The 19,207-nt window shown below is 38.7% G+C and overlaps 1 protein-coding gene across 1 annotated transcript; it reads left to right on the forward strand.

Annotated features, from left to right (window-relative positions):
• Window positions 1–14,100: 14,100 nt before the first annotated feature.
• On the forward strand, window positions 14,101–17,258 carry LOC109061375. Its single transcript, XM_019078488.2, has 5 exons — window positions 14,101–14,182; window positions 14,541–14,698; window positions 15,181–15,285; window positions 15,790–15,930; window positions 16,304–17,258. The coding sequence occupies exons 1-5, from the start codon at window positions 14,101–14,103 to the stop codon at window positions 16,559–16,561; spliced, it is 744 nt and encodes a 247-aa protein (XP_018934033.1). The 3' UTR covers window positions 16,562–17,258.
• The last annotated feature ends 1,949 nt before the right edge of the window (window positions 17,259–19,207 follow it).

A 19,207-nucleotide genomic window follows, 5' to 3' on the forward strand; every position in this document is an offset into this window, starting at 1 on the left:
CTTCCAAGTTCTATTTGTTAACATTAGTTAACTATTTAGTCAACATGAACTAACAATGAAAAATACTTTAAAAAGCATTTATTAATCTTAGTTAACGACAAATGTGTTACTCATTGTTAATGTCAGTTAATTAACATTGGTTAATGTATTAATGGAACTTTATTGTAAAGTGACACCAATATTCAGTCACTTGGAAAATTTCACTTAAAGTGCTAAAAAGTGGTTGAAATAGCATGTACAATATGATATAATAGGTATACTATAGGTATAATGTGCATCCTATGAGAACATAGCCAGTGTCTTTTAAACAAGAAGTGTCAATTAACTTATCTTTTTTGCACAGCTGCAGGCCTTTATGTTTCTGAATGTGACACTGGCCATTGGCATGTTTTAGTCACAGGATGTTCTTATACTGTACTGTGTCTGAACTGATTTTAATACATGTGTAGGAATCTGATCACAGTTCTTTGAGCTCCTCTTCAGAATGTGTCAGCTTTTACTTGGTTAATGGGGAGAAAATGGGTATGGTACACCTGGCTTCTGCCTGAGATGGCAGGGCCTGCCCGACTTCTGGAATTACTCCTCAAACACCATTTTATAGGTGCAGTTATATTGCCATTTATAATGCATGACATATTTTGACATGCCAATTAAGTGTGAAGACCCAGATGCCTCAGAGGTGATAGCTCTCCTTCTTGGTGTGTTTTCCATCTTGGGATGCTGTGAGGCAGATTTCCCTGCCCTGGACTGTTGCCCAGAGAACCTTAAGGAATCTTCCCAGCAGTTAAGGATGTTCTGAAAGGGTATTCCTATGGGGACCAGAAATTCGAACATGGGAGAAGAAAAACATGACCTAGTCTAGTTACAGAGCCTGAAATAGTGTGAGTCCCATATTATATACTGGCAGAAGAATAAAAGACCTAAGCATTTTGTGCCTAAATTAGAGCAGTTAGATATTGGTTCAATATAGAAGATAACTTGTGGTTTAATTGGTGGTGTAATTAAAAAATATATACTATTTAGTTATTATTTTCATTTTAGTTGTAGTCATTTTAGGTCCTTAATTTAAGGTATTTAAGCACTAAATTGGAATGAAAATTAGATTTATGGCATTCTTAAATTCTGATGGTGAAACTTACAAACAGAGAAACTTTACAGAGATACAGTGTAATAATTATTAAAACAAATATTGTTTATAAAACAGAATAATGTATTTATTTAATATGTCTTTTCATTTATTGACTTTTCATTTAAGGCGTGTGACCTTTCAAGACATGTATTCTGTTTAGTTTGTGTTCTTGCTGTTACCCACCTCTGCTGTATCTTTTCTCTCTGCATAATTCTGCTTCATCAGGTTTTTTTTTTTTTTTTTTTTTGCACATTTAGCAGTGGTTCCAATTTACCATTTTCCATTCCATAAACCACTAACACATTTACTATCATTTCCATATAGAAACAGGTATTTAGATATCCTATGGTTGGTATTGTCACTGCATGGGGTTGTAATAATTTTGTAATAATAGATATTTTGAAAAAGAATATGGAATGTGAATTATAATATTGTTAAATCACTGAATCCCATCACCATTCTTAAGATATTTTGTGGTTGCCCCTAACAGGTCTTTGCAATTAACCTTACAGAACTGGTCTAACAGTACTCAACATCCCACTCATAAATGTTGCACGGAAATACAATTTCAAAAAAATTTCATTGGCCAAATTTCATAAGGCATATTTAAAATTTTCAGAAGTTGTTCAAATGAAAAACAAAGAACAAAAGAACAAAATCAAAAATATTTGGCCTAAATATAAGGAAATATGATGTAGAATTACAGTAAAACATAAGAAGGGGTAAGAGACTGTCTCAACTTACACCAGGACTTTTGGCTCAAACTACGCCACTCCTACCATTTTAACATACTTGTATCCTCCAGCAGTTTAGAGCTAACATTATGCTAACAGTATAGCGTCATGTTTTAACTACCTAAAGCACAAACATATGTGTGATATTTTTTTCTGATTTGTCTGTAATTGCTCAGACAAAAAAATCACTTTGTACAGCAAAAAATGTTTTTGAACTTATATATAGTTACCAGTTATTCCATGGGCCTCTCTCCATCGAAGGGTGAGTAAAATGGATAATTCTTCATATATCTGTGGTCACATCACCAATTTTGTTTAAGGTTGCCTAGAAACATGAGGTGGCTCAACTAACTTCCACACAAGCTCAAACAGCTCAACAGTCCCATTCTTTGGAAAAGTATGGTATTTGTCTTCCTAACAACTAAAAATAGCTAATGACTAATGAGTAAATGAAGGCAGAATATTGATTTTGAGGAGAAATATTCTCTGAAGCCATCGATTTCCATAAAGGATCAGTAGGCTACTTCTGAATACAATAGTAAGTGTTGTGTTCTCACACAAGTGTTGTTTGATAATGCAATGAGTTAGTGTTCAGTGATGCATCGAGTTTGATTGTGCTGAAAGCATTCTGTCATGCCTGACCAATGTATGTGTTCGTCTACTGGGGTCTGAAGACAGAGAAGTTAAGTAAAAGATACGTACAATAAGTTGATGTTACTCCCTGCATCGGTGTGATCCTTATCAAACGTAACATTTGGCGACAAGGATGGCTGATATCGCACTAGCACCTCCTGCTCCTTTCCTTGCTCTACCCGGTGAGCCTCCGATTCCTTGGTCTCGCTGGTTAGAGTCCTTTGAGACTTTCATTTTGGCAGTGGGGCTGACTGACGTGAGTGCAGCCTGCAAAAAAGCGCTGTTACTGCATTGCGATTTTGACACAGCCGTGGAACTTCTGACCGCACACTTTGCAGCCCCACAGAGCGCTCTCTTGCAACGTTTCCTGTTCCGCCAAAGACACCAGCTTCCCGGTGAGTCTGTGCAACAGTACATAGGCAACTTGTGGGGACTGGCCAGCACATGCAAGTTCGGTGTGTTGCAGGACGAAATGATTCGCGACCAGTTAATTGAACATACCAACAATGCAAAAGTGCATGAAACTCTGCTGTTAGAACCGGATGATTTATCACTGTCTCGGGCAATCACGATTGCATTAAGAATAGAGAGTGCAGCTGCATGTGCGTCACCTCTGACCAAACAGCAAACAATCGTGGACTACTCGGCCCCCTCCCCCATGCCATCATCGACGTTACAACCCAGCCAGAAAGACACATTGGCGGCAGCAGACTCCTCTGCAGTTATGCTACTGAGGCGCCAGCAGCGGTCTCGGCCACGCCCACAAGCACAGGCATCAAGGCCCTGTGATAACTGTGGATCTTCTCATCTGTCTAGAGCACAGAACTGCCCAGCCCGTGGCCAAATATGCCGCAACTGTGGTAAACGGAATCATTTTGCTTCAGTCTGCCGCTCCGCTCCAGCTGTGTCAGACCAAACACCCACTATCATTCACAATGTCTACTCTGGGCCAGTCTCATTTAAAGCATGTTCAGTGCGCCTAAATGATGTGTGTATCCCACTGCTTTTGGACACTGATGCCAGTGTGTCTCTCCTGAATATGCACACATACAGCACTTTTTTCGGAGCACTGCCACTTTCGGCACCTTCTGCTTCACTCTGTGGCTATGGCGACTTAAAGATTGACTTAGTGGGTTCCCTGCAAGTGACTGTTGGGTATGGCAACAAGATGGTGCCTAGCTTTACCTTCCATGTTGCCTGTCGTGGGGCCAACCTGATGGGTCTGGATTTGTTCTCGGCTCTGGGATTTTCTCTTGTTGACATGAAGGGAGCTGCGATCCTGACAGTCTCCACGCCCTGGCAGGAAAAGTGGCCATTCCTGTTTGAAGGCTTGGGCTGCCTTACTGCTTTTGCCCATCAACCCCTCCTGAACCTTTCCATTAAACCAGTCATCCAACCACTCCAACGCATTCCCTTGGCTCTCCGTGATGGTGTCTCGGCTGAGCTTAAGCAGCTGCTGGACATTGGCATTATTGAACCAGTGGATGCATCACCGTGGGTCTCAAACCTGGTGGTAGCTCAGAAGAAATCAGGGGCCCTATGGGTGTGTGTTGACCTGCGAGGGGTGAATAAAGCAGTGATCCCAGACAGGTTCCCTCTGCCTACCTCAGAAGAGCTCATTGCTCAGTTCCATGGCTCAACCGTGTTTTCTAAACTGGATCTCAGACAGGGCTACCTACAAGTGCCTCTCCACCCAGACAGCAGAAACCTCACAGCCTTTGTGACACATGCAGGCATGTTTTGCTACACATGTATGCCGTTCGGATTCAGCTCCGCCCCCAGCTGTTTCCAAAAAATCATGGTGTCGTGTTGGCTGGTATACCGGGGGTGGCCATTTACCTGGATGATGTGGTTATCCATGGGCCCACCCCAGAGTCACGATGAACGCCTCAGCAGAGTCTTTGCAGCCCTAGCTAAACACAAACTAACCCTCAATGTGGAAAAATTTGTTTTCTCTGCACCGACTTTTGAATATGTAGGATTTCGGCTTTTGGCAGATGGTGTCACACCACTTCAATCAAATGTAGATGCCATACTGGCAATTCCCGAACCCAGCTCAGCTGCGCAGGTTGCCTCCTTTTATGACAGGCTACTACCTGAAGTTCCTCCAACATTATTCTGCTACCAGTGCCCCACTATGGTGACTGCTGCTTAAGGATGAGCCATGGGTGTGGTCACAGGCATGCTCTGATGCTGTGCGTGCACTCAAGGTGCAGCTCACTGCAGCCCCAGTGTTGGCTCACTTTGATATCTCCAGCCCCACCTGGGTGACCTGCGATACATCAGCTACAGCCATAGGAGCAGTAGTGTCACAGACCCAGCAGGGTGTTGAGAAGCCCATCGCCTTTGCATCACGGGCCTTCAATCAGACGGAGCAGCGGTACTCAGTGGGGGAACGTGAAGCATTAGCCTGCATCTGGGCCTGGGAGGGGTGGCACTTGTATCTCTTTGGCTGCGCTTTCACCCTAAGGACAGATCACCAGGCCCTGACTGCATTACTTTCCACATCGGGGACAGGCCACCGGCCACTGAGGCTACACCGCTGGTCCGACCGTCTTCGGCAGTATAACTTTGATCTGAAGTTCACCCCAGGCAGAGACAATGTTGTGGCTGATCTACTGTCCCGCTTCGCTCAGCCACACCCCACCACACACACCGACACAGACCAGGTGGAACGGAACATTTTCCAGATGTTATACACACCCCTCCAGGCCGTCATATCATTACAAGAATTGAAGGAGGCATCGGAACAGGACCCGGTCCTTTCTCATCTCCGAGTCTATATTCTGAATGGCTGGCCTCAGGGGGTACCAGAAGGGCTGGCAGCATTTTCCAGAATAAAGCAGGAGCTGTCCTGCTGGAATAACACCTGTGTGGAGTCATCCCCAGCTCCCTATGTGCACGTGTCTTGGCAATGGCTCATGAGGGCCACCTGAGTATCGTGAAGTTGAAGCAATGCTGCAGGGACCGGGTTTGGTGGCCAGGGATAGATAAAGACATTGAGGCCCTGGTGAAAGACTGTACTGCCTGTCTATTGAGCAGTAAGGCTGGTCACCAGGCCCCTCCACCCTTACAACCTCTTGCTTGGCCATCGCAGCCCTGGGACCACCTGCAGCTGGACATATGTGGTGAGATACAGGGAGTTCCTCATCACCAACGCTTCCTGGTGGTTGTCTGTGACCTGCATTTGAAATGGCCTGAGCTCATTGGGGCCTTCCAAACACTATCACTACTGACTATGGCCCACAGCTGATCTCAGCCGAGTTCACAACATACCTCAAAAACAAAGGTATTCATCACATTCGCACGGCATACTATCACCCCCAAGCTTATGGTGGTGTTGAACGCTTCCATCAGTCACTGAAAAAAAGTCTCAGAGCACACTTGTTCCAGGGATGGAGCTTCTTACGGGTCATCCATCACACACTGCTGCACTACAGGGCCACCCAACACTCTACGACGGTCTCTCCAGCTTTTCTCATGCTTGGCCGTGAGCTCCACCTTCCTCTCGACAGGCTCAGCCCCGCACTGCCTCAGGAACCACTACAGAGAGTCAGGGCCTCTGTCACCCGCCAGCAGAGGAGGATAAAGCAGAAATTTGATTTCTCAGCACGTGTTAAGGTCCCTGACATAAAGGCCGCAGATTGGGTCAGGGTTCACAGGCCCCACAGAGACAACAAACTCGCTTTATATTGGTCTGCTCCTCTTCAAGTTACTCATCAGTTAGGCCCAGCCACCTTCTTGCTCACCGACAGCACACGGTGGCACGCAAGCCGCCTCCACAAAGTGCCGCCCCCGGCACATACAATAGGTGTCGCACCTCAAGCCACACCCCCTGCTTGGCAGGACACCCCAGCACTTCAGCTGACACCTCAGACAGCCCCTCCACAGGCTCCAGACATGCCTATCAACCTGCCAGCTGAGATGTGTGCCTGCCCATCACAGGCTGCCCAGCCTCATCCCCGTGTTTCTCCACGGCCTGTCCGCATTCGTTCTCGCCCAGGGCACTTAAAGGACTTTGTGTCAACATTTCATGTTTGAAACCCCGTAGGAGGGGGGGAAATGTTGTGTTCTCACACAAATGTTGTTTGTGCACGTGTGTGTATGTGCGTGTGCACGCTTCTGCTTAATATTGACTCTGGATTAAAAACTCAAGCAGAATAAATTTCTATGTAATTAATTCATAAATACTTTTTTATGATTGAAATTGTATTGTTTGTGTTTCATAAGACTTGATACTTACAAAAAAAAGTACAGTGGCAGCATCATGCATGGCATCAGATGATATAACCATTCTTAATATTTCTTTTTATATATATATTTATTTGTATATGTTGATATATATATATATATATATATATATATATATATATATATATATATTTATATCTGAAGTAACCTGAAGTATCATGTAAATGATATATGAGTGTATATATATATATATATATATATATATATATATATATATATATATATATATATATATATATATATATATATATATATATATATTCACTCATATGACATTTACATGATACAGGTACTTCAGATTTACTCTCTTGCTTTCTTAGTCTTTTTTTTTTTTTTTTTTAATTTGGTCTCTTTGATTCTATAAACAACATTGCCCTCTACAGGTAAGTATTGTCACAAAACACTTTCATGACTTAGGGTTGGACAAAATAATGTAAACACCCATTATTATAGAGGCTAATATCATTTGTGTAGGCTACAGTGAAAAAAACTGAAAAACCTGAGAGAAAACTAAAGTGAAAAACTATATTCTTTAGATTTGATATCTGTGTATTTTTAAGTTTTCAGCAGTGTTAAGCCATGGGTGAAATGCATGACTTTTCAGACTTCCAAAAATGATGAATAATGGAAGCATGTTTAGCAGCAGTATCTGTAAACTTAACAGCCCATTTTTTCTGTGTTAAAGAAGAACAGTAAAGAATAGTGGACGAAAACCAAAAGTAAAGAATGGGGAAAGAAGGAGTGTGTCCAAACAACACAGAGCTACAAAGTGAAAGCAAACCTCAATATTAACTCCAAAGACACAATTTCAACAAAAACTGGCCACAGAGAACTTTACAAAGCCAAAAATTCACAGACAAGCTACAATTACTAAACCTTAAATAATTGACACCAGTGGTAATAAATAAATAAATAAAAGTTTCATGGTCATAAAACCTGGACAGTTGGAGCAAGATGAACATCAACATCTACCCTGGCCAATCACCTGACTGAATATTGTCCAAGTTTTAAAAAGAATGAAACGCAGATTCCCTTCTTCAGTATCAACGAAGCAAATGGCAGATGTTCTGCTAGACAACATTCCACTGGAATAGAATGTATAAATCTATTCTAAGAAGGTTGTAAGCTGTATTAAAGGCAAATGGTGGTAAAACACTTTAATAATTAAATATGTCCTATTTCCTAGGTATGAAATATGAGGATTGAGATGTAACCTGTGATCTTACCACCACTGAGACAGTTGTTGTACTAAATATTGTGGAAGCACACATATCCAAACATGTCTGCTAAACTATGGGTCCTGTATTCTCGTGTGATTAATCACAATCAGAATCAGAAAGAGCTTTATTGCCAAGTATGCTTGTGCATACAAGGAATTTGTTTTAGTGGCATAAGCTTCCAGTAAATACAGACAAAAACAACACACACAGAGAGAGAAAAAAAAACAAATACTGAAAAATAAATTGAAAAATAAATCAATTGTATGAACAGTTGTGCTATAGTGATCAAATGGAGTAGAATAGAGTGAGAAGCAGGGATGTATTAGGATAGAGGTGAAACAAATAAATACAAGGTTATTGTAACATTTTTATTGCATAAGTGGGGAACATTTAACTGTTCATGAGGTAGATTGCCTGGGGGAAGAAACTGTTTGTGTGCCTGGCTGTCCTGGTATTTGTGGCTCTGAAGCGCCGGCCAGATGGCAAAAGTTCAGAAAGGGGATGTGAGAGATCCAGATGGATTTTCTGAGCCCTTTTCCTCACTCTAGATGTATACAGTTCTTGAAGGGTGGGCAGGGGAGAACCAATAATCCTTTCAGCAATCCTTTTGTAGCTGAACCAAACCAGACAGTTATTGAAGTGCATGGAATAGACTCAATGATGGCTGAGTAGAACTGTTTCAGCAGCTCCTGTGGCAGGTTAAACTTCCTTATCTGGCGAAGGCAGTACAACCTTTATTGGGCCTTTTTAACAATGGAGTCGATGTGATTGTCCCACTTCTGGTCCTGAGAGAAGGTGGTTCCCAGGAATCTGAATGACTCCACTGCAGCCACAGCGCTGTCTATGATGGTGAGTGGGGGGAGTGCAGGGTTTTTTTTCCCTTCTATCATCTCCACTGTTTTGAGCATGTTCAGTTTCAGTTTGTGAAGACTACACCAGACAGCCAGCTGCTTAATCTCTTGTCTGTATGCAGACTCGTCACTGTCCTTGATGAGACCGATGACTGTAGTGTCATCTGCAAACTTCAGGAGCTTGACAGAGGGGTCTTTAGAGGTGCAGTCATTGGTGTACAGGGAGAAGAGCAGTGGGGAGAGAACACAACCCTGAGGGGCACCAGTGTTTGTGGAGGGGCTATTTGACATGAATTTCCTGTGTCACTAGCTGTTGCCTATCCGTCAGAAAGTTGGTGATCCACTGACAGATAGAGCTAGGAACAGAGAGCTGGTCAGTTTGGTCTGGAGGGCTGTTCGGATGATGGTGTTGAAAGCCGAACCAAAGTCCACAAACAGGATCCTCACATAAGTCCCTGTTATGTCCAGATGTTGCAGGATGAAGTGCAGTCCCATGTTGACTGTATCATCCACGGACCTGTTTGCTCAGTAAGCAAACTGCAGGGGGTCTGGTAAGGGTCCAGTGATGTCCTTCAGATAAGCCAGAACCAGTTTTTCAAACGACTTCATGACGACAGGCATTAGAGCCACAGGTCTGTAGTCGTTAAGTCCTGTTATCTTGGGTTTCTTTAAAACAGGAATGATGATGGAGTGTTTGAAGCAGGAAGGGACTTCACACAACTCCAGAGATCTGTTAAAGACAGAATGGCTATGGATGTTTCAAATCTACAATAAAACTAATTCAGGTCTTCAGCAAGCTGTTGATTTGCCTCAGTGCATGGGGATGGTGTCTTGTAGTTTGTGATGGCTTTCAGACCTTTGCACACTGAAGCTGAGTCACTGGAAGTGAACTGATCTTCCAACTTTTTTAGCGTAGGTCCTTTTAGCCACTCTAATCTCCTTATACAGTGTGTTCCTGGCCTGATTGTACGCGACTATGTCCCCATTTCTGTAGGCATCCTTTTTGGCCTGACGAAGATGTCTGAGTTTTGCTGTAAACCATGAATTATCATTGTTAAATGTTAAATAAGTCCTGGTAGGAATGCATATATCCCCACAGAATCTAATATAGGATGTTACAGTCTCTGTGAGTTCATCCAGATCGGTGATAGCAGCTTCAAAAACACTCCAATCCGTGAGGTCGAAACTGGCTTTTAAAGTTTCGTTGGTCCATCTCTTTACAGTCCTTACTACAGGTTTAGCAGATTTAAGTTTTTGCCTGTAGGTTGGTATACTGTAAGGGTAGGTTTAGGATTGTGGTAGGTGTAGACGTTAATAAACCATAACTTTACAGGTAGCATTTTACTTTGTTGAATTGTACTACCCACTGTTTTAATGGGAGGTAGCAAAATTTGACAGGGTAGAACAAATTGACAGAACACCTCTTGTGGACAGAACACAGGAGCTGAACACTCTTAAAACAGTGGAGATGATAGTGGACTTCAGGAGAAACCCCCCTGCACTCCCCCCACTCACCATCATAGACAGCACTGTGGCTGCAGTGGAGCCATTCAGATTGGTGGGAACCACCATCTCTCAGGACCTGAAGTGGGACAATCACATTGACTCCATTGTTAAAAAGGCCCAACAAAGGTTGTACTTCCTTCGCCAGCTGAGGAAGTTCAACCTGCCACAGGAGCTGCTGAAACAGTTCTACTCAGCTGTCATTGAGTCTGTCTTGTGCACTTCAGTAACTGTCTGGTTTGGTTCAGCTACAAAATCAGACATCTGAAGACTATAGAGAACGGTTCGGACTGCTGAAAGGATTATTGGTGCTCCCCTGCCCATTCTTCAAGAACTGTATACATCCAGAGTGAGGAAAAGGGCTCAGTACCCCATCTTTGAACTTTTGCCATCTGGCCGGCGCTTCAGAGCCACAAATACCAGGACAGTCAGGCACAAGAACAGTTTCTTCCCCCAGGCAATCTACCTCATGAACAGTTAAATTTTCCCCACTTATGCAATAAAAATATGCAATATCCTTATATTTATTTGTTACCCCTCCATCCTAGTACATCCCTGCATCTTACTCAATTATATTCCATTATCATCTATAGCACAACTGTTTATACAATTTATTTATTTGCTTTTTTTTTTTCTGTGTGTTGTCTCTGTGTACTGGAAGCTTATGTCACTAAAACAAATTCCTTGTATGTGCAAGCATACTTGGCAATAAAGCTCTTTCAGTTTCTGATTCTGATATTCTCCTCTGTCCTGTGCACTTCAGTAACTGTCTGGTTTGGTTCAGCTACAAAATCAGACATCAGAAGACTACAGAGAACGGTTCGGACTGCTGAAAGGATTACTGGTGCTCCCCTGCCCACCGTTCAAACACTGTATACATCCAGAGTGAGGAAAAGGGCTCAGAATCTCCCATTTTTTAACTTTTGCCATCTGGCCGGCGTTTCAGAGCCGCAAATACCAGGACAGTCAGGCACAAGCACAGTTTCTTCCCCCAGGCAATCTACCTCATGAACAGTTAAATTTTCCCCACTAATGTAATAAAAAATGTCCAATATCCTTATATTTATTTGTTACCCCTCCATCCTAGTACATCCCTGCATCTTACTCAATTATATTCCATTATCATCTATAGCACAACTGTTTATACAATTTATTTATTTGCTATTTTTTTTCTGTGTGTTGTCTCTGTGTACTGGAAGCTTATGTCACTAAAAAAAATTCCTTGTATGTGCAAGCATACTTGGCAATAAAGCCAATAAGTAATGAATGACGTGGTGTGTTCTCGTCATCTTTTGAACAACATCTTAGTCATCTTAGGTTAGTTCTTTCACGTTTTAGGGGGTGTGGCCTAAAAGTAAAATGGAGTAAATGTTTGCTTTTTCAGCGCCAAGTGTCCTATCTGGGACATGTGATATCTGCTGAGGGGGTTGCAACAGATCCTGAGTGTGAATCAGCTTTCCAGGTATTAAAAGAGAAGCTAGTTACTGCCCCAGTACTTAGCTATGCAGATTTTACAAAGCCCTTCTATTTAGAAATTGACTATTTGAGATACAGTGCCATGAAGTTAGAGCTTTTGGCATTGAAATGGGCAGTCACATAAGTTTCATGACTATTTGTTATGCAACAAATTGGTTATGAATCTGAAGGATGTACAGATGTAAAGCTTAAGCACTTTTCTTTGCCAGTCCCTACTTTCTTTTTCTTATATAAGCATAAAATTTAAACCTACTAAATTAACTGACATATTATTAACAATGACATATTATTGCTGTTTGTCTCCTTCCACCATATTTTATACTGTATAAATTGCATATTTTTTAATAATTTTGTTTTAATATAGATATTTTATTTTATATTCTTTGATTGAATGTTGAAAGCAGTTCTTCAGTTTATTGAAACTAATTAACAGAATAAAAAATTAAAGAATGCAAATGAAAAATGAAAGGCCTTAAGGTGAATGGTCAAATACATTAAGCTCATGGAACGGAAGTGTTCCATTTTCTCTCCACCAGTGACGCCACGATTACATTTAGATTGATTTATTTCTAAATTTTCCCTTTTTGAAAAGTACTCCTCTAAATGATCCACAGATGCAAAGATTATAAATGGTACAATTTAGGACACAATTCAGGGCTGTTTATGGAATCGTTTTGGGATAAGTTAAAAAAAAAAAGCTACAATTACTAAACCTGTGCGACTGTAGCAGCACTTTCAATCAAGAGTGAATATATGTTCAGTCTGTCTAGAGGAATGAGTGAGTTCATGCTAATGGAGGGTTTTGTGGGAATACACTGAATTTAGAAACACCAATCTTCCCCTTTCTCTGTCTGTCTATTTCTGTTTCTCTCCCACTCTCAAAATAAAAACATAAATATTATTATTATTTTTTTTGTGGTAAAATCAGAGACTCTTGTACATGATGTGCATGTACATGATGTGATGGTGAGGTCACTTTTATTCAGCTTATGTCTTTCAATTGATACCCCTTGACAACCTTTCTTCCCCTTTCCCCTCAACTGTTTGACAGTTGTCCCTCTTCTTTCTTAAAAGGAAACTCTGCCTTACACAACAACCCATAACACCACGTGTTCCTACCATTGGTTTTGGTGTGATGATGACAGAGTAGGAAAAAGTGAACTATCTATCTGTATCTATATCTAAAAATCTTTAGTGAAAATCCAACTTTACATCAAGCCCAACCATAACTGTTTGGCAGCAAAAAGCTGAGGTTAGTGCAACATGGAATTTCAGAGGAGTATTAATTTACCACTCTTTTGTAGTAGATGACAAAGCAATACAGATATATTTGAGAGTATCTGTCTCATAATTGTTACTATTTATGGTTTTGATCTGCTTGGGAGTGAAAGCTAAAATGTAGTGGTCCAAAATATACACACTATTGTGAAACACAAAGGAATGAAAGAGACCAATACTGACATCAATATGCTTTTTTTGACCACAAAATTTTGAATATGAGTGCACATGAATATGCCCATGCTGTATTAAAGTTAAAGGTGTTACATCATAATATAATAGAATATAAAATATAATATAATATAATATAATATAATATAATATAATATAATATAATATATATAATATAATATAATATAATATAATAATTTTTTCAAAATCTCTCATAGTATGCTATGAGCTGTTCTTTTTAATTTTGTCATTTCATCTGAATATCAACATTTGTGAGATTTAGTCTATTGAAACAGTTCTGTGGTTAATTGATTTAATTGTGTGTGTGTGTGTGTGTGTGTGTGTGTGTGTGTGTGTGTGTGTGTGTGTGTGTGTGTGTGTGTATTATCTTTGCAACACGCAACTGTATTAGTTGTCATTTACAATATGTTATTTACAATATGATACTTTATAAATGTATTATGGCACTTTAACAAAACATTTTGTATTGTTCTCTGTTCATTATGTTTTATTTAAGGGCATTTTTTAAAAGGTGCCTGTAGTAAAAAATAAAAATGTAATTCAAGAGCATTTAGCTACAAAATATTTTGTATGATAACTTTCATTAATAAAGAAATAAAGAATAAAGAATTTTTTTTTATTATTTTTTTTTATATATATATACTCATATATAAATGTACAGTAACTACTGGCCTCTCAAGCATTATAGGTTTGTTTGTTATGTTTGTTAGTGATTTATTAATGCAAAAGGATCAGTAACCTTAATCATGCTTTGACACCAGTTTGTACTCAATATCTACTCAAGATGACGTCAGAAACAGGAATTTCCGCTGCAGGATATATAAATCGTGAACATGATGGGGCTTTGTTACTGCTGGGGTCTGGTGACTTTGTGCATGTTCTTTTTGATTACTGCTGTGATAATGAACTTCCAGGGTAAGTTTTTTTATTTTAATTATTATTTGCATGAAATTACATGTTTTTTATTTACATTAAATTGTATTAAATTTTACTTCATATACTATTTTCAATAATATTTTAAATTATGTTATACTATGTACACGGTTTTAATTTAGACGACAGAAGGCTAAGATGATTAATGTATTATTTAAGGTTATTTAAGGTTATGTAAATAAGTACGAAGAAGCCTTGGGAACTTTTAAAGTTAGTTGGAATCAGGTGCATTTATGTGAAATCAGGATGTCTAGATACCTCTGAACCATGTGTGTGAGATCTGCGTCACAGTGTTACGCACTTCTAATTGCTTCTGTCTCTCACTCTCTCTCTCCTCCAGCGGCTATATTAGTCACACTTGTGGGAATTGTGGCATCTGCCCCAATCTCTGACAAACTGGACATTTTGAACAAGGGTACTATTGAACAAGCCCACAGTTTAATCAACAAAATTCTAGAAGATGTTCCTAAAGCTCATGCAGCCTGGATAAATAACAAGGTAAGCACATTTATTTTTTAAAGGACTGTAACCACCATAGACACTGAAGGAAATACTGTATTCAGAAGAGCAGTCAATAAATATGCTGTTCGGTGATTGATTCTTAAAAATGTACATTTGGTCCCTCTAATCTTCAATATTTGTTTACATGCTTGCTGATTAACCTTTATATATATGTATATTTACATATGTGCATTGGCTTGTGGTTGGGATAGTCTAGTGGCCAAAGATTTGGACTGTCAGCTGAAGAGATGTAGAGTTGACCTTTGAATGCATCACCATTTCACCCTGGATCACTAAACTAAACTAAACTAAACACCGTTTTTGACAATTATAGCGTGTCCAAATACTTTTGAGGGCCACTGTTTGCAAATGTACTTTGCTCTGGCATGTACAGTGTGTGAGGAGTGTGTACTGACACAAGAACAAAAAACTCTGTCCTGTCGTGTTTAAACAAGTCAAATGCTTGTCTTTTCATTCAGGGTCTGACTTTGGGCGACAACACGATTAGACTGCAGATGAAGTACTTGAAATCTGTGATACCCTCTGCCCCAGTTCTTCAGAACATCTCCAATATCTCCAGCATGGTACATTTTATTTATTTATTGACTTTTATTTATTTATTTATTGGCATTTTCTTAGTCAAATATGACTGTTCATTTTTTTAATTTATTTTTTTATTTTTTATCATACTTGGGCAATAGCTAAGGCAACTGATATATACAAAACCTAACCCTATGTAGTACTGTAAACCCACACCATTTGAGCTTCAAAGATGAATGATGCCACAAACTATGCAGATTGTTAAGGAGAGTTACATACTATAGCGTTTATAAGAAATCAGATTCACAACAGCAAGAGAAAGAGAAAAAAAATCTGTTTGACTTTTGAGAGATGGGCCAATAAGCAACAGCTTTAAGCATTAGAAGTGGGTTCGGCATAAACAAACACCACTTTGTAATGTTTTATAATTTATATAAAACATATGACTTTATAATGGAAAACAATTACACAAGGAACACAATTAAAAAAACAAATATAACAGGATTGTTCAGCAAATAAACTGTGAGATCTCTCTGTTACTGTCACAGGAAACCTGCCTTGCAGACATGGTGAAGGGACTGCAACTTCATCTGAATCTCCTGAATGAGATCATCAAAAAACTGGCCCAGACAGACCAAGTGAATGTACTTAAAAATGAAATTCAAGAACTTCGTTCCCTAATCAAAAAGGTATGGTATTTGACTTGGGGACTGTTCTTTTGTGAATGAAATGTAATTTATTTACTCTTTACTAGTATCAATTCCCTAAATGTTACCCTGTTTAGTCATGCCTTGATTTAGAAACTTACTACTGCTAAATCTAAATTACGTATGGCATCATATTACAGTTCCTCTCTTAGGATTGCAGTCAAGTAATGTGTTTTAGCCATAGTAATATAAATAGAGAAGTTCAGCCTTATCTCATGAGAAGTTATAATTCAAACAAGATTGCAAAAATGTCTTACTCATGGTGAGAGTATGTTGGGAAAGTGCAACTTTTGGTTTTCTTTCCAAATGCAATTTAACTGAACTGCTCCATTCATGTATTTATGTATTTTCACAGTTGCAGAAACAGGCGGGATTTGACCCATCAAACCATGCAAAAGATGAGCAGTCACAGACCCTTGTGCATGATCTGCACAAGCATCTGACAACGGAATTCATGATCCAGGTGGCCGCCCACCTCACCCTGCAACAGCTTCAGGACTTCAGCTGTGACGTCCTCCGCAGTTTTCTTAGTATTCGCAGAATGACCTCCAACATGTCCATGGCAGAGAACCCTAAGACTGTGCAGCTCTGCATAAATGCAGCAGGTCTATGAGCAGCGTAGACTGTTAAGCCCAAAGTATACTTGAGTTTTGACACAGAAGCATAGCCTTTAACAGTATACTGTAAGCAAAAAACAAACAAACACTTGATATTTTTCAAGGTACACAGTCAAATTATTTGTTGCTGGAATCATGTCGCACCATTAGCTAGGACATGGAGGCACTGCAGGGTATTTGTTGTCTTCAAATTTTGTATTTTGTTTATTTATTATTTAGGTTATTTATTTTATATTTCACTTCAAATGTTATTTATTATTTATTAATTTAACACATTAGGAACTCCCTTAAATGGCTTAATTCTTTACAGTCTGCCTCAGAAAGGAATGTATTATTTAACTCTCTGTAAAATGTATTATTTAACTTAACTGTGTCATACAATATGAGCACATGAACGTGTCTCATAAGTTGCTAAATGAGATCATGATCATTGGATCGATCTCCTGATCTCTGTAAGAACTACCTACTGTTTTCATGTGATATGTTCTTGTTTTTATTTTTATTACCCATAAATAGTACTTATAAATGAGATGTCAGATAATTTTATTTATGATTCTGTATTATTTATTTATTTATTTAACTGAAAAATGCATGTATTTATTTTTGCCATTATTTGTTGTTATGTTTGGGATTTTTGAAGATATGCCTTACACTTTGACCAAATAAATATTTTTGAGGCTAATGAGTGTTAAATCCATTGTTGCTCATATTTTCTCTCTGTATTACTTTCTGTATCTTGAGTTTAATTGTATCATCTTTAGTCAGTTGACAATTAATTAGGAAACAGACAAAGGCCCTTTGAAAAATATTGCACACGTGTGGTGGTAATGCTGCCACCATGCAGCAATTTGGGTATGCATTATTTTTCTATAATTAAACGGAGTTGCATATTCTGGTTATACCACGGTAACCTCAGAAGCTTTTGTCCATTCAAAGCTCTTGTGTGTAAAAATACTTTCATAAAATATAAGAAGTATTTTCATTTATTTTAATTGTATTTCAATTTAGTAAGATTAGTATTATTGTTTTTATAGTATGAAAATTTGAAAAGTATGTTTAGAAGATTTTGAATGTGCTTAATGTGATTTGAGGGGTATTGTACTTAAAGGGATACTCCACCCCAAAATGAAAATTTTGTCATTAATCACATAGCTTTTTTGGACCTTGACACTGTTATTTACTTGGCAGTCTATGGGACAGTCACAAGCCTCCCGGTTTTCATCCAAAATATCTTAAATTGTGTTCTGAAGACGAACAAAGCTTTTACGGGTTTGGAACGACATGGGGGTAAGTGATTAATGACAACATTTTCATTTTGGGTCGGAGTATCCCTTAAATGTAGGCTACGTAAAATGATCCTGTTTTCATGTAAATTGTATCAGATAATGATAAGTTTACAGCGCATGACACACATATTGAGTAAAAACAGCATCATAACCTCCAACACATGCACGCATCAGAACCACAAATGTAAGCTACATTTGAATCTATTGTCAGGCAACAGATCTACACACTCATCAAGCCACAAATGCATGCAACAAATCAAATCCACTCACCAGAAGAATGCTCAAATACGCGGTTTTCTTTTGCCTAAATTCACAAATGTATACATAGTGAAACTGCATAAAAATAAATGGCATGTGATAGAGTGGAACACGAAAAATACAGCCAATAAAGGGATACACCACCATTTACACTCTTAATTCTATCCCACAAATATGACTTTCTTTCTTGATGAACACAAAGAGGTTTAGGGGAAAAAAACATCTCTCTGGATATCATGCACGTATACGAGATATCCAAAAATGACACATCAAAAACTACACATTATACAGACTAAAGATCTTCATATGTGTTCATCTGAAGGAAGAATGTTATATGCATCTGGGATGGCATAAAGAGGAAATTATGAGAGAATTTTTTATTTTTCCCTGGAATATCCCTTTAAAGAGCAAGATGTGATGCAGATGCCACATATTCCAAACAGAATACAAAAACGTGTGTTGAATTAGTGATGAGTGACATACAGACTGAAGTCACTTTTTGTGTTGTTTATTTATTGCTCCTGTCTGTAACAATAATACATCTTTTCATTGTTTATTTTACATCTAGAATGTATAATTAATAATTAATCAGCAAATATTGATATATAATTTTATAATTTGTGTTTAGATTATTTCATGAGCAAATCATCTAAGTTTTTAGAATAAATAATGAAAACTTAAAGATTACATTTGATGGTGAATTTTTGAAGCCAGAAATTTCCCTCATGAAAGCTGAATAACTGATGCTGAAGCACATGTGCTTTATGTGTGCAAACAAGCATCCTTGCATTTACATTTGAGCTTCTGTTTACCATATTTAATGTGCATAATATGAAAGAAAATCCAAATAAAACTAAGTATTTTTTTCTTCAGAAATGTAACCAAGTAATAGTACAAGTGATCAGTTTAAATTGTACTTCAGTAAAAAGTAAAAAAGTACAGTAATCAAGTAAAATTACTGTTATTAACCAAGTATGAATGATATAACTGACATTTGATTTTTTTTTCATTATAATAAATGATGATGATGATGATGATGATGATAATATCTGGAAAGTATTAAATAATTCAAAAATATTAGTATAGAAACTCCCCAAC

The sequence above is a fragment of the Cyprinus carpio genome, chromosome A12 (assembly GCF_018340385.1).
Source record: "Cyprinus carpio isolate SPL01 chromosome A12, ASM1834038v1, whole genome shotgun sequence".
NCBI classification, from domain to species: domain Eukaryota; kingdom Metazoa; phylum Chordata; class Actinopteri; order Cypriniformes; family Cyprinidae; genus Cyprinus; species Cyprinus carpio.